Source organism: Chiroxiphia lanceolata, chromosome 5 (genome assembly GCF_009829145.1).
Source record: "Chiroxiphia lanceolata isolate bChiLan1 chromosome 5, bChiLan1.pri, whole genome shotgun sequence".
Taxonomy (NCBI): domain Eukaryota; kingdom Metazoa; phylum Chordata; class Aves; order Passeriformes; family Pipridae; genus Chiroxiphia; species Chiroxiphia lanceolata.
The window spans coordinates 40,716,919-40,733,629 of NC_045641.1; the positions used below are offsets into that span (position 1 = coordinate 40,716,919).

A 16,711-nucleotide genomic window follows, 5' to 3' on the forward strand; every position below is an offset into this window, starting at 1 on the left:
ATATTCTTCCTTTTCAGATAACACCAACCATTGAAGATGCTAGCGTGTTTAAACACATTGAAGAACTGCTAAAGAAAAATTAAATGGGATAATACATCAGTAACAAACATTTTAATTACAGAGGTACAAAGAGACTTTCTGTCTGTTAAGAGTACCACATTTTAAAAACTAGTCATGATTTGGAACAAAATGTTTTTACTGCAGAAACATTACTGTGTTCTTTACCATCTTGTCACAGCCAATGACACATAGAAAAGTCTCTGCCTGTTGTGAATATACGTTGGTTATTAAGATGGCTAAGAATTGCACATAGAATTCATACATTTCTGTAGTCTTAAAGGGGAGGAGTCATGGGATTATCTGTATGATGTCATGTAACCTTTCATTTCAGTCTGTTTTTGTATAATGTGACCAGTAACTTGAGTTTGAATACAACAGTTTACAAAAAGTAAGTCATGAACTGAGGACAGCAATAAATAGGAATTTAATTGTGAAAATTGTTGAAGACATAAATTGTTCTCACTTGTAAATTAGAAGCCTTTACATCTTTTAAATTTTTCTAAAATGAAAAATTTTAAAATTAATTTTCTTGATTCCACTGATTTCTTTTTTTCTAAGACTTTCTGCTATAAATTAGATTCCTATAATTTTTTTACTCAATAACTTTCTGAAATGTCTTTTTTGTAGAATGATAAATAATTTCTGGCTTTCAAATATGTGAAAATCCTCATTTGTCTGCTCAGTAACACACACGATTTTAAATAAAGGCAGGCATTTACTCTTTGCATTTTCTGATAATTTTTTTGTTAAAAAAATATCCTTATGATAAGGCTAACCAGAATGTGCTTTTGCCGAGGTATATATAACCAAGAAATTTAGCAAATACAGATACTAAGCAGCTTATCCTGGAATTTATAGGCCATTTCAGAATAGTTACAAGGTTTTTAACAAGCCAGGGGATGGAGGATACACTCTCTACATACTTCTTAAGCTGCAGGTTTGTAATTGAACAATAAAGGTAAAAATGCTTTAAAAAATATACATATACAGAAAAGTTTGAAAGCAGAGAAGTTACTCAAACTCAGCAGTGCTTTCCAGAGGAAGAAACAATAAGCAATACATAAATTCAGATGATGTTGGTATATAAGAGAGGTCCTCAACAGAGTCCAGAAATACTGTTGTATGCTGGTGGATAGAGTTAAGGATGGTATCCCTGTAAAGTGATGAAATAAACCAACAGATTGATGTAGGACATAAAAGGTGATAGATAGGTGCTACTTACTGTGAGCCATACCCTGATGGTGCCTTGTGCCTGTGATCTTTTGTAGAGTTGGTGAGCTCTACTAGTTGCATAAGAACTATGTAAAATGTTCCTGTGTTTTTTCACTTGGGACTGCATGCAGCACAGCCAGTCATGTTGAAACAGGTCATACAGTCATATAACAAAACAGCCTCGTTTGAGTCTGTGCTGTACTTGTTTTTTGCCAAATCGTTGTATAAGGTAGCCCACCCCAACCCTGCCGCCCCTGCTCAGTTATTCAATTTAGTTGAAAATCTCAATCTGAACAGAGGGTAAAACATGTTGTGAGAGACTGGACTGTAAATGCTAATGGCTCTAAGAATCAGCAGGGTGCTTTGCTAACGGTGGTGTACTTCTGGGGCAGAATAACTTCAGCTTTGGTCACAAGATCTGGCTCATTCTTTTCCCCAACATATCTCATTTAACCCCATCCCCTGAATTTTAGTGTGGGCTGTGGCAATGTGGGCTGCAAAAGAAATTCTGTAAAATCTGAGCGGGTGTTACAAGGAAACGTGTATTCATATGATACTGCAACCACTGCCAGTGGTGTTTGCATTGTTTTACTTTGTGATATTCTATACTGAAATAATCCAGAAGGAGGCTGAGGGAGGAGGGGGAGAAAGAACATCAGCAACGATGTCCGTCAAGCCGGAGGAACTGTATTTACAAGAGCCTTGGCTTTATATAGTTATAACCCTGCCATTATATCACACCCATCAGCAAGTTCACTGCTCCCTCTCGTGGCGGATTCTGACCAGTAACTCCGTCGTGACTCAAACCTGTTAGTGTCAAAATGTGTTTATTCGTGAGAAGCATCTGGTTTCCAAATTTAATGCTCCTATGTACCAAGCTTAATAGACTTATAAACACAAATAGCACTGAATTCTTTTTTTATTGACATTGGGGGAGAAAAATTTTTCACCATCTGATTGACCAAAGTTTGCCAAATGAAAATAGACAAAACAAATGTTTATGTACGTGCAAACATTGCAGATCAAACTGCTTAAAGAAATAACTAAAAGACAGGTCTTGAGCTAAGATCAAGCAGCAGAAAAATAGCAAATAGGTAAATGACTATTAAGTAGGTCTTACTTTGAAACTTCCCATTTAAACAAAGAATAAACAACAATAACACCACCAAATAAAGCCACAGCAGGTAATAGTTGCTCTTCTAAACTTTTATACATTATATATTAATCACTCTGTCTTTCAGTTATTTCCTCTGATAAAACTGACTTCTGTGAAGTCTCAGCAAGGCCATCTTGGCTAAAAGCGTAACATTAGACAGGAGCCTAATGCCCTGTTAGAATGAAGAAATGGTGGGGTTTAGCTTCTCTTGTCTTTCTTTTTCTTTGTTGAATATATCTGGAAACGAGAATCTGATTCTATGCAAATATTAGATTTACTTTTCCAATGCTGGCTGGTGTTTCAAGATCCTGGAACAAAAAGGTGGCTCTTGATAAAGCAAGATTCTTCTTGGTCCACAGGTAACATAGAAGAAAGTTTTTGGTTTTTTGTATAAATCATGTTTTATTAAATTGCCTTTTTTTTTTATAAACAGTTCTCCTGGGTTTATTTATTTGTTTTTAAGAGGTGAGCCATCATGATGCTTCTCTATAGATATCTGACATTTCCATTTTGTCTTTAGAGGTCCATTTTGGCTCCAGTTCCAGGTTATGTATTCTATTATACATCATCAGAGGCAGGTGTTCAGCTTTTAATATTGACAGATTTTTCTCAGTAGGAACATGTTGAAGCTTCTAACTCTGCTAAACATATTCATTTGACTGTTACAATCCAAAAACTGTAAAAATGGTGGAATGGAAAGATACAAACAGTATTATTGACACTGTGTTGTCAAATGTTTGCACTGAGACCCCATGTACCATAGATTTTATTTTTTAAAAAATCATATTTATATCCATTTACATAAGACTTACACATTTTAAAAGAAATACGTACACAGTAAATACGTAAATGTCTAGTATTTTACAATAAAACAGATGGAACAATGTAAAGATGAGTGGCTTCATTTGATAAAAGCTTTGGATGTGCACTACTGCCAATTTTTTGATGACAGAGATGCTGAGAGAAAAAAAGGGAGGTTGTTTTGTTTTTCTTTGTTTTTATTTTTTTTTTTTTAGTAATTTAGGTATTTTTTATTCTTGTTTTAAGTTAACCAGTACATGAAAGGATCATCGTATGTGTTTGTCTGATAAACTTTATGTATTTTCTTCCCTGTTACCCTGTTCTTGCAGAAAATTTTAATGCTCTTTTCCTAGGTAGTGATAGTGCACTTCAAGTAGAGTAGAAGAAAGAGATGACATCTAAGGGGAAAAAAATAAACATTAATTAGAGAGGTTCTTTGTTTCTAATTTGGTCTAGGATGCAATAACAACAGAAAATATATCACTAACTATGCTATTGCATGTTTTAGTAAAACATGGTCTTTGATTATCTGTGGGAGGCATGCATTTGTTTAATTTTAGATCTGCAACACAGACCTATTTATAATGAATTTTAATATTTTACTAATGTATACTGATTTTTGTCCTAGATCAAAATAGACTGCTGCTTATGTTCATTTTATAGTTGTTTTCTTGCTGTTTTAATTCAGCACTGGAGTTAGTTTCCTGCATCTGGAGACCTTTGCCTGTTTGGCACAAAGTTAAACACACATTTTCAGTGTACAGACCTTGCTGGTGTACTTTGTGGTTCTCCTTCCTAGTTCACTGCAGCTCAACAGCATTTACTTTTTTCACCCTGATGATTTCTTTGCTATGGACCAGCTGCTTCCAGATTATCATTTTGGAATGCTGCTTCCCCCTTTGTCTTTACAAATCCTCTTTGGAACCCTTCATTGGTAAAGTACATTGTTGATTTTGCCAAATCTCCTTTAATATTTATTAGAAGTGAAACTAGTATGTTCTATTGCCTCAGCCAGTGGCAACAAAACTGTCCTGACTGAGCCTTCTGACTTGGTGATGACAAGTGTTTATAAGAGAAGGGCATTGGGAAAGCTTGGACAGTGTGAGTGCCAAATATGCTGGCTGTGTGGTGTTGCAGATGCTCAGCTGGGCAACATACAGCCACCACAGCAGAAAGCTTTCTGCTCTGTGCTCTGTGGTAAACTTTGCAACATTAAATGGCCAGCATCAGCAGTCTTAATTATTCTTAAATTTTTGATACTGAGGTTGCACTGGAACAGGGCTGCTCACAGTATGCTCATGTAACTGTTCTGAGACTGTCTGTTCGTGATTTCTGGCAGCTTGTCATGTTAAAAAAACCCACCTGAAATGCAATTCAAAAGCATATGAGTGAGACACAGCTGCTGTGAAGAAACACTGTAAGACACTGTAAGGTTGTATCCAATTGGTATTGTTGGCATAAATTATTTTGAAATACAAGGCTTTGACATTCTCTGTAAGGGTGTATCTCTGTAAGAGTGGCAGAATGCAAGAATCTGCAGCCTGCTGTGATCATAGGCCATGAGCATTTTTTCCACATGCAGTCTCTTTGCAACTCTCTTTGTAGGCATATTCCCCTTTATTATATTAAATTTTTTTTTATATCATTATTGTGTGACAGCTCATCCAACTGTCCCTGCCCTCTGCTGCTTAGTTAGAATCAGTTCCTGGTTCTGTGCATGCAGATATGTTAGTCACCAGAGTAACACAGCTGCTGATGGTGCAAGTTGTTACAAGTCTGGTCTCAGTCTAAGCTGGATCTGGAAAATTTCAAGAAGCATGTTGTAATGAATAATATTTCCTTTTGTCCAAGTATCAATCAGTTCCTTCCATGAAGAAACTGTTACCCAGGAACTATGATCACAAAATTCTGAAAACTCCTCTGTTGTCCTTTAAGCTCACATCCCCCACATGAGCAGTTCTTGTTTATGCATTCATCTTTGAGATGCAAGCAATTTCTTTAAATTTTGAAGTTTGATATAATAGTGCCAGAAAAGTCTGTTACTTTACTTCTGGTTTTCTTTTGCTACTTTTTAGATGATTTTTAATATAGTGGGAATAAACAGTTTGGATAATCTTAATTTTTGCTAGCATATCAAATTTCAGTTTCTGCCTTTGTTGCACTCTTCAAACCTCACCTCATGTGCCTGGCTCATTACTGTTGGCCTAATATAGCTTGGTGTTTGAACTTAATTTCTTGGTCATACCTTATTGCTTTCAGCACACAATTCTGAAGCACATGGAAGAAACTGTATGCACCTCTGCTGCCACCACACTCTAATCTATATGTACGTACACAGAAAAAGATTTCTGTAATTTATGTGCTTCATCATCATCTTTGTAGGACCAGCTGCTTAACTTACCTTTAAAAAAACCCCAAGAAACTAAAAACCCCACCCCTGGTGATTATTTTTTCAGTGGTGGCATGGAAAGTTCCCCTTTTTAAGATTAAGGCTTTATACTCTTGCAGTCTCCAGAACATCTGTGAACTAAGGCTCCTGTCATCAGTAGGATCCTGAGCAATCTACTGTTCCCACTATTAACATTTACTATTCCTAAGCACTTCTTGAACTTATGCAGAGTTAGTAAGATCTTGATGGCCCCAATCCTGTCCCAGGCTTGGAATATAAAAAAACAAACAAACAAACAAAAACCCCCCCTACTTTCTTGCAGACCCTGGCATGTCTTGCCTACAATATGCAACAGCTATTGAAGCATGTTTGATGCCTGATGAGGTTTTGGTGCTATCCAAATATTCTTTCCAGCTCCCTTACAAATCCTTAAGTAACTTAAAGGAAAACTGTTTTACTGAGAAAATACTAGCATGAAATGGTGCCAAATTGATGGAAACGCTCATCATGTTAGGATTTTTGCAAAACTCGTGATGAAGTAGAAAACTATATTTCCACAGAACTTTGGAACAGTTAATCTGTGATATTCATAGCCATATTTAAAAGATAAATGGTAAAAAATGCAACATAAATTCCAGTACTAAATTTGATTCAGAGTTGGATCCAGCTTAGAATATCCTTTCTTTGTCAATTCTGAATTATTTGAGAACTGCAAGAATCTCTGCAATAGGTAACTTTACAAAATTTTCTGTGTGAGGAAGGTTTTGTTCTAGCTTTATGCAGCTACCTGTTGTTCTAAATTGAGCCATAGCTTTAATTAAAAAAAAAAAGTAAATATCTTCTGCTTTACTAGTGTTGTCCCCCACCCCAGCTCATGGTAGAACTCTTTTGGAGTTCTCATAGAGTAAATTCATTCCCTGTGCCCACTGCCATCTCCCCAAAATGTTATGGTTGGTAGCATCACCTAGACTGAGCTTAAGACTGTTGTCATGAGGAAATGACCACCCTGGTGAGTCTGCAGTTATGTCCTCTGCTCCATGCTGGCTCTTGCTTGGATAATGTGGGGTGTAATGTACAGTTACAAATAGCTTTCGTGATGACCCCTTATAAATACTCACAATTCAGTGCTGGCTTCTTTGCTAGGTCTTGTCAGCATGAGTATGTACGAACTGTTGAGCTGTCTAACCTCTGTAGTCGTGATGAAGCAACTGGAAATTGCAAAAAAAAGAAAAAAAAGAAACAAACCAGAACCTCTTTAAGATCATGAGGAAAATAAATCAATCTGTTTCCCTCTGGAAGGGTGGCTATTAAATCGGTCTGTGGCTTTCTATGACATGATCTGGGCGCAGTCTAGTTCGGAACTCAGCGTTTCTTCAAGTCTGATGTGCTACTGGAATCTGTATTAAGTGAGTACAGTTTAAAACTCAATTTTTGTCTTTATTTTGTTATAAGTCCTAATGCTCTTACCTATCATGCTGTTTAAATACTATTGCATTCTTAGTGCTTCGAGATAGGATGCCAAATCCTGGATGAAGATGTAGTCTTCAAAATTACTTACCTTTAAATCTACTAAGTTCAGTACCCAGCTCAAGAATAAACTGTCTGGAACAAGTAAATCACTAAATCTCCCTTGTGCCTTAGTTCCCCTTCTGTAAAATGGGAATATCATCTTCTACATCATACCATGGCTAGAAGATGAAATCTATGAATGTCTGTAAGATTCTTAGCTGCTACAGTAATGTGGGCCGTGGAAATGTCATGAAAGCTAGGAACAAATGGAATTCAGTGATGCAATCAGTAAATTATTTGTTCTGTAACTGCAACTATAAAGTATTTTTTTAAAAGGTGAGAAACTTTAATGGAATTTAGATGGCTTTAATGGAATTTAGGTGGCAATACTGTCATACCAAGTTCATTCAAGAGTTACAGAATGTAATCACTACAAGTGGTGCATTAAATTACTTTGAGACAAGTCTATCCATAGACCTAAATCCTCTCATGATGAAATAAATGGCAGTATTTTAAATGGGCCAATCTTTGTACTGATGCTTCTCAGAACTTCAAGCAGGCATATTTGGCTTTATCTTCCATATATCTGAAGGAATAGCTGTGATGGGATTTGTCCCTTCTCCTTGCTCTCTTACAATGATTTTTAAATTTTACTTATTTTTTAATTATGTTTCTTTGTTGCATTATGTATGCTTGTTACTTTCCCAATCATTGCTGATTTAGTGCATCTTTTGGAAATTGAAAGGTTTCCAGAGAAAATTAAGATGGCTATACAGGAACTCAATTAATGCCAGAAATTCAGTATTTGCTAACTACCCGTCTGATGGTAATTATCTGCTAGCAACTTCAATTATGTGATGGTCAAGGCTAAGGTACCTAATTTGAAAGTCAGATAGGAAAATAGAGATGATAGCCCATTCTAAGTTCATTCTCTAAAATACACCGCACCTGCTGAGAGGCCAATAAGCTGAAAAATTTGCTTAAATATTATATGCAGTCTTAGTTGAAAGTTAGTAAATTAATCCTTGTCTTTCCAAATGTTTCCTTTGCAGACATAGGATGGTGAGATGGCCTTTTTTTTAATATATTTTAAATAAACACTGACAGGCTGAAGCAAACCTGAAAAAATCAATAGTATGCCAATTCAGTGCTTTTCTATTCCCTAATTCAACTCTCCCAGACTCTGTTCATCCCAGTTAAATGAACACAGATTTTTTGGTGCAAGACAGGCATGCATTAAAAGTCAATTTAGCGTGCTAGGATAAGCCTCTTGCTTTTCAACAGGAAGTGCAGAAGTGACTGCATACCATCAGTTGGCATCTTCCGTGACTGCCCTGATGTTGTGGTTAGTCTGAACCCAGCTGGCAGCGTTTCCGAAGCGCCCGGCATCATGCTGATCCCATGAACCTCGCGCGGAGGAAACTGTCGTCGCCAGGAGGGGCCGCGTCTGAAGTTCTTGTCATCGCTCTGTCAACACAGAGTTGTATTTGATAAAGCAAAATGAAATGTTTTGATTAATTATCCTGCTGTGTTCTACCTCTCCCGCTGTTAAATGTATTCGACAATAACTACCCTGCTCTGTTGCACTGCATCCAGTTACTGTAATGTGTTCGAGACACACTTGCAAAAGTAAATGTTTTAGAATATTAAATGTTGGGGTGGGAAGCTCTTCTTAAATCGCTGGCTTGATACAGTTGAGGGGTTTAGTATCAGCTAAAGTAGAACTTTCTTATACAGTGACGGTGCAGTGGTTTGTTACTGCATTAGCAGGCTTACATAAAGTGCTAATAAAGGATTAAACACTCATGCATGCACAGAATTCATACGCATCTCACATTTTCAGCAAGTCTTTAAAAGTTTTGTTTCTCATATGCAAAAGTCCAAGACTTGAACACTTTTGCACTGGACTCTTACATTAATATGAATAATTTCCATCATTGGATTTGAGATTCTTGATCCCAGATAACTGCCCCAAAACGCACTTGATTAATATTAACTTTGAAAAACGAAAAATAAACAAACAGAAAATCTATTTTCCTTCTTTCTTCTTTATTTTTAAATAAAGGATGTAAGTAGCCTAAAGAATAGATTGCACAGGCATCCAACCCACACACATTTTCTTTCACTTGCCCTGGCCAGTAGGACTTCCATTCTGCATGTTCTGCATGTTTCCTCTCTGGAAAATATTCATCTTAAGGTAAGAGTGCAGTGCCACATTTAGCATCAAAGGTGATATAAATATGTAGCCACACTGGCCCTTGATGGGCATGCCTAATTTTTTCTTAAAGCTTTAACTAACTCTTTTTTAACAATGTGAGAATTAACATGTCTTCATGCATTCAATTTAATGTTTCACTGTGATATTTTATAAATACTTAAAATTAATTACTTCCTCAAGTCGTCTTTCAGTTCCTAGTGCTAAAAGGTTGTTGTATTCTCTCTCAAGGATCTGCCGTGCCTAGAGATACCAAAGTAAACAATTAAAATGGTTGAAGATGAATAAAAGGCAGTAGTGGGTACAGATTAACAATAAGTAGCATAAGCAAACTTGCCTGGGTGTTTTGTGTTGGAATCTGTAATAATAAAGCTAAACTGCTGTAGTCAAAATTTTCATCCAGTGCTATAAGTGAACCATGTACACCACTTTCTAGGATATTATTTGCATATTCTCGGAGGCCAATGGCTTGTATCCAGCGTATGACTCGATCGTTGCTCCATACCAGCACATCTGTAAGGACATAACACTGGATCAGTCTCCTGATACCTGATAACTTCCAAATTGTACAGGTGCATGCATGCAGTTGTGCATGCACTGTGGATGTCATACTGCTTTATTTCTTAAAAGAGGAATTCTAGCAAACCATTCATTCAGCTTTAATATCTCCTATTCAAAAACTGTGGGATTTTAGCTATCTTCAAGTTAAATGTTTATTCCAAATAATGTTTCCAAAAGAGAAATATACTTCCAGAGGGCATCTCCAGAATGCAATTCCTTCCTCTTCCTATATATACCCTTTTCAATCCTTAGCCAAGTTTTTACAGTTCAACAGTGCAAGGGCACAGGAGGAATATCCATTTCTCAGGGCTTTGCTGGAGAGTTTTGTATTAAACATTTTGAGAGTTGTGTCAGCACCTACCATTTTATAACATGCCGTAAAGCAAATGATGAGTTCACAATTTTAGAGGCTAAAACTATGTTTAGTTCAGAAAGCTGGTAGAGTTGTTAAAGTCCATGCCAATTATAAAGCTGAGGCAAAAAATGAGCTAGAAAACCATTTTTGAGGCTATTCTAAAAAACAGCCTGCCCTGCTTGTAAGATTAAAAAAAAATTTACTTATCTTTATAGTTGTGACTAGGAAACATAATGCTGAGTTTTCTGTTACTAACTGATGAGGCTTTTTCCTGAACCCTTAGAGGTCCAGCTAATGTAGCTGTTCTGGAAGCCAGCATTCTCCATCACTTGGCCAAGAGCATCCCAGACTTTGGGGTCAGGATCAACTGAAGCATGGGGGCAGGCAGAGACCAAATCTCTCCTGGGACCATGAATAACTGACCAACAGGGTGAAGGCGGCTATGGATTATTACCCTTGTCCTAGCAGTGACTAGCACTGAAGCCACACCAGAATTTGAGACCAATACACAATTCTCCTATGTCAGTCTAAAGCTAGACACGCTCAGACTGACTGGCCCTGATGCCTGCGCATCCAAGGCAAAGTCTTTGCATTTGTGCATGCCATCGTCTGTCTTGAGCACATGCACACTGTCACTGTAGCCATTCCCCCTTCTAATTCCATTTTTTTTTAGCTCTTCTAATCAACATTGTGTTTGAGAAGTGCTGACTGCTGTAGTCACTAGAGCTAGAAATGCTCAAAGGAATCAGAGGATTCATTTCTGATAGATGAAAAAAGCCAACCACCCTAATTGTTATATATTAAAGGAACCATGAAGTGAGCCTGTAACTGCTCTAGAGAGCTTTACACAGAAAAAAATCTTTAGAATCAGATGTCAAATCTTCTAATAAGGCCAGTTTTGTTAGGAACTATTCTTATATACCAAATCAACTGCCTCAGTGGTCAACCCTCCAAGCAACATTTGCTATGATACGTTCTAATGTAACAAATCAAAGGCAAAAGTTTTCAAAAGCCAGAGCACAGTGAGAGGGTCCTGAGTACTCCCGTTTTCCAGCATTGTCCCCAGCACATCCCACTGAGCTGCAGGCTGTTTGGTCTTCCACTTCTGACCCTGGAAGAGGCTCAGATAAAATCTGTCCCCAAAACCAGTTTAGCAAAATGTATGTATCAAACAGCCATTAGGAACTGCAGCCCCAATTTAGCAAAGTATTTAACTGTGCCTAATTTAAGAAGCTAGGATGTGTTCTGAAGCCAGATGGACTTAACGCTTAAAGCACGTTAAATGCTTTGCTAAAATGGCATGACAAGGGGTTACCAGTGTCAAGTTTTAAGAGAAGAAACATTCCCAGTATTCATTCCCAGGAACTATCACCTTTTATTTCATGCTGACTCATTTCTCTTCGCTTTTCCAGTTCTTTTCTATCGTAATTCAACCTCTTTAAACACATGATTCCATATTGCAAGCTTGTTCTGTTATTTAAAGAGAAAAATTTACAGAGTTAATAAAGATAATTTTGAAGGTAGGAACATATATAGGATGTGTTTCCTGAACTTCACATGAGGTGTTTCATGGTGCTCATGTAGCAAATCCTGAGAACAGAGGAGAGAGCAAAAGGATTAAAAAAATTTCACAGATTTCAGGAATGAAATGGACAAAACCAAAATGAGTATGTTTGAATAAATGTTGTAGTGTAAGAAATCCAAAGCATTAAAAGTTGTATTCAGAAAAGGTCAGCCCTTGTTTTGTCAAACCAGACCTCAAAAAAAATTACAAATCAGACAGTTTAGTAAAAAGAAATCCACTTCTTATCACATAAACATCATTCACCTTAAAGTCTAAATGCCTTTTTTGCCATATTTCTGGTTTAGCTTCCTGGCATATCCCTAGGTAAACCAAGCAAACTGTCAATTTGCTTGTACTGCTAACAGCTTTTATGTGCTACACAAAATAGCTTTGCATTATTATGAGATCTCAGCGCTTTGAATCTCAGTCTAACGTTTTCTGATACTTTAAACCACTTAAATTGTTACTATTTCTGTATTGTTAAGGGTTTATTGATATATTAATGGTTCCCTGCTCATTATGAAATTTGTCTGTACCAGTATCTTGGTTTTAAGAGGCATAACTGCAATGCGGTTGCTATTAATAAACAAATCTCTCTCAATTCAGATTTTGGACAGTCAGCCCTCACTTTTTTGCGTGGTTTTCTGCACCAGAGAACAGGAAGTGTTTTTATTTTGTGCACCCTGAGCACTACAGCAGACACATAAGCATTTTTATAGGTGTAGTCATTATGCCAACCTACCGATGAAAACTATCCACCATTTTTAGGTGCACACGCAGATCTTTCTTTGTCAGGTGATCTAACATCCTCGCATCTACCAGGCATTCCATAAAGTAACTTCGGTACTGAGGTAAACCCAGACTGGGGAGCCATTCGTTACCTATCCATTCGTGGTTCATGTCACCATAAGCCAGGGTCTACAGAGAAAAGAAAATAGAGAGAAGGAATAAATTCTTGAGTTTGATCAAGGTTGCACCACGGATTAAAGACAGAATATGTCTGCTCTGCTCATTTCTTGTGAGACTTCCTAGCTTAGAGAAATTCTATCTAAAAAATATAAATTCTGTTTTAACATTTAATATTGGAAGAGGGAGCCACTGTGAGATATTTGTTACTGATAGCAGTTTTACCCATTGTGTTTTGTTTTCTAACCTTGTAAATTTCAGTTTTGAGTTTTAAATGCAAGCAAACTTGTTACACAATCAAAATGTGTATGTTTCATAATCTTACTTGCTTTCAACTGACCTTCTAGAATATTCATGCCAGGCAAATCCTACAGTGAATCTGGTTAATACAAACATGGGTCCAGGGAATCAACTGAGGTTTGTGTCACTGTTTAGTGGGAAATAGGATTTTGTAAATACTATCTAATGAAACTTTGTGGTTACACACTTGTAGCCCTTTTGAGAGTAAAAGTTAATTTCAGTTGTTTGGCACTCAAGCTTACATTTTAATGAGACTTTTTCAGCTGTGAATAGCTTAAACCTAAGTGCATCATATGTAGAGCTCAATAAATTAATTGAGATAGGAGCAAACCAGCTTCCTCCTAGAAGCTAGTATTCAGGCTTCATTGTTCAGCTGAAAGTTCAATAGGGTGAGGAAGAGAGCTATGAAAAAACATGCATATTGATCTGTTTTTACACAAGTTGCACTATTAAGATGCAAGCTTGTGTAAAAATCGGTATATATTAGAAAGAAAGAAGTTTTAAAAATTTATCTAATTGGTAGTGTAACTAAATTATACAAGACTATTTGTAGACTGATACTTGGGTGTGATTTATACAATTGTTCTAAAAAAAATTCAGAGTAATTTTAGAAAAGTTAGCTCTCAAACTCTTGACATATTTTATTATCCTATTCTCAAAGACTTCTACTAGTTTTAAGTGGGAGATAGAATATGTCTCTGGAATGTAGTAATTTTTTAATGAAAATTATTCACAGCATATGTACCTCGTTCTGCTTTGTCTAACAAACCTGCCCAGAGAATATATTCTTTGTATTAGAAGAACTCTAAAATATGTGTCGTAATTCACCCGTTGAGATCCTGTCACAATACAGTACTATATGTATATCGATGTAATCAATTATATTATTATTAACTTTCAGTTAAAAAAAATCACGTGAAAGGTCATACCTGAGCCCAACTGCCTTCTTCAGACTCTTTCTGTGGTATGAGCAGGAACCAATTAGTAAAGCAGGTAAAAAGACAACAAAAATTAGTTATAAAAATATGTGGTTTTCAGATGTATGTTAATAAAAATGAAAAAATATACATAAAATGACCTGATAAAATAACTCCAATCAGTGGCAACATCCTGGGCTAAACTACTTGAAAAATTACAAGACCAAACCCATAAAATCTTACTAGGGCAAATCTAGCTGAATTTTCACGGTATAAAATCATCATATCTCAGTGAAATTTTAAAGCATTATTTAAACAATTCACAGTTTCATAATCAAAACACAACCACTTACTTATAAATTGGGCATTAGAGATGTCACTTTTTGTTTCTAATTAGATTTTAAAATATTCACAACAAAAAGCTGTCTTCTTGAGAATGTATTGTAAAAGATCTTTTTATACTTTTTTTATGGCAAAACTGTATTTTTCTGGCTGGCCAGTTAAACAGGATCAAGTCTACTTCTTCAGTAGTCAGTTCAGTGTTGTTATATTTGCATTTATCTTTACCAACAATAATAAAACTGGAAATTAACTCAGTTTTAAAAAAAAATAAATAATTATGGATGAGAATTGGCTTCATTAATGTTGATGATAAAACTTTAAATACTATAGCACACATAAACTTCTAACAGATAAGTCTTTACTGCACCAAAATTTAGCTCCAGTACCTCTCCCACTATTTATGGACTGGTCTGACTATAAAGTTTTCCAAATTGAAGATTGTTTTTTCAGAGATCTCATTGTAGGATTGTATCATGTTTTATAAGCACCTTTATAGAATTATTATGATGTAATGCCAAAACCCCAAACCTAAAATAACATATGTTCCAAGTGAAAAAAAAAAAAAAAGAACTATTTTAGTATTTAGAGAGAGGTTTGACAAAAATCAATCAGTAAATTACACTCTCCATGCACCCAAAATTAAAAAGCAAGACACAGCACTAATGAAAACATGAAGTTGTGTAATGCACCATTCTCAAGCCTTTCTTATTTCTTTCTGTGTCAGCATATATAAAACTATATTTAGAAGAGCCATTATGGAGTAGAGTACAGTGGAAATGTTGCACTCATAACCGTGACAATTTCATTTCATTAAATGGTGTTTCACACTGGCACTGAAAGTATTATGTACTCTAAAACTCCAATACTGGTTTTAGGGTCACACAATTTTTGTGATGGCGATACAGTTTGTAAATTCTTTTGCTGACAGGTTATGTAACTGTTCTTTAAATTCAACTTCATTACTCCCTGTGACTTTCTAATAGCATGCTTGGGAAGCATCCTACAGAAGATACAGCATTTGTGTTAAAGCAGATACAGCCCAATTCTTTTCTGGGCACTAAACCCATTTTAAATGGAAATGGAAAGACTAACCGTTTTAGCTGGAGCAGCAAGATTTTCCATTTCTTCATGGGTCACCCAAACATTGCCTGAGGGCTATGGACAAGGCCCGCAGGAAGGCAGGTGGGATCCACATTAGGTAAGCAGTGGTAAAGAAGAAAGGCAGCACCACTGTAAGTTAACAGCGCATAGCATCACCATCAGCACAACCATGTTCTTGCCTCTACCAAGCTGCAACTAGAGACAACTTTAGACAACTTGTTTTGTATCTTCCATTAGTGGATTCTGAACAGATGTGATGGAGTATCTCAACTAGAACTGATGGATGAAATCCGACAGAGCACCGCCACAAAGGAAAGAATAATAATTAAAGCTACATTTCATAAACAACTGGCAAATACAACTTTTAGCTCACAGCTCTGTCTGGAGGTAAGCTTCAGTTCCCAAAGATTTTCCAGCCCAAATATTCTGCACACATCACATGCTCATATTATAATCTAAATAATTATTATTTTCGCCATGTTTATGTAAATAAAAATGTCAAGAGAATTTACTTGTAAAACTATTTTTCCTCATCCTGTTGTTTTCCATCAGATTATTACAAGGACGATGAGATGAGGCAGGGAGGGGTGCGGGTGTCTGCTATCTTTTCTGGAGAGCTGAGGTAAATTAACTCCTTTGCTGAGAAAGAGGGGAGGCAGAAAGAGTTGTGACTCAGAAATGTACATTCCAGGGCAGGACAGCTTTGTGCTCACAGTTGCTCAGGGAGAATGAAAAAGAACAAGGCAAAAGCATTCCTAATAGTTTTAGCTTGAATGTAATGTTCTCTCACTTCATAAGTGTAAATACTTTTATACTTTTAAAATCGAAATTAATTTTGTGTAGTAATTCAACATTATTGAGTCTATTCTGCCTTACTTAAGTAAAATCCATTATGATTCATAGTATTACCATGGTTATGACACATAAAACTGTTCTCAGGGGAGAAAGTATCAGATGTGGAAGTACAATATTTAAAGAACACTAGCAATATGAAGATAAAAGGCCAATCAACAGCAACATTAGAGCCCTGTTGCCCAGTTGCTTATGTGGATCTGGTACCTCTCTAAGGTATCTGAATTCTAATTTCCACCAAATGGTTCTCCAGGAATTTCATGAAGACATGATATTACAAAGTATAAATATTATTATTATTATCTTTGTAGTAGAAATCTGAGCTACACTACAGGAGTAGAAGTCTATGTCCCTCACTTCTATGCTGTGTTTTCCACCCGATCAAGCCTCTTTTTTTTTTCCAACTCCATTGCTTCTTTCATAGCCATCATCATCACCATATCCCAGCATGAAACTCCTCTTTTGTTATCT

At 36.3% G+C, this 16,711-nt stretch overlaps 2 protein-coding genes across 18 annotated transcripts in view; one reads left to right on the forward strand and one right to left on the reverse strand.

Annotated features, from left to right (window-relative positions):
- The window catches only part of ACSS3 (acyl-CoA synthetase short chain family member 3), a 97,276-nt gene extending 96,489 nt beyond the window's left edge, over positions 1 to 787 (forward strand). The window contains 1 exon segment of the mRNA XM_032688952.1: positions 18 to 787. Within this exon segment, the coding sequence (XP_032544843.1) occupies positions 18 to 83 (66 nt within the window). The 3' untranslated portion in view covers positions 84 to 787.
- Positions 788 to 2,173: 1,386 nt separating this feature from the next.
- PPFIA2 (PTPRF interacting protein alpha 2) overlaps positions 2,174 to 16,711 on the reverse strand; it is a 327,520-nt gene continuing 312,982 nt past the window's right edge. For 14 of the 17 annotated variants that reach the window (XM_032689687.1, XM_032689682.1, XM_032689684.1 and 11 more), the window contains 9 exons: positions 15,380 to 15,442; positions 13,958 to 13,987; positions 12,565 to 12,740; positions 11,631 to 11,728; positions 9,680 to 9,855; positions 9,517 to 9,585; positions 8,435 to 8,594; positions 6,737 to 6,826; positions 2,174 to 3,627 (listed from right to left, as the gene is read on the reverse strand). In XM_032689687.1, coding sequence (XP_032545578.1) covers positions 6,768 to 6,826; positions 8,435 to 8,594; positions 9,517 to 9,585; positions 9,680 to 9,855; positions 11,631 to 11,728; positions 12,565 to 12,740; positions 13,958 to 13,987; positions 15,380 to 15,442 — 831 coding nt within the window. In that variant the 3' untranslated portion in view covers positions 2,174 to 3,627; positions 6,737 to 6,767. The remainder of the gene's footprint in view (positions 3,628 to 6,736; positions 6,827 to 8,434; positions 8,595 to 9,516; positions 9,586 to 9,679; positions 9,856 to 11,630; positions 11,729 to 12,564; positions 12,741 to 13,957; positions 13,988 to 15,379; positions 15,443 to 16,711) is intronic. The other 3 variants (XM_032689689.1, XM_032689698.1, XM_032689696.1) reach the window with 2 other exon arrangements.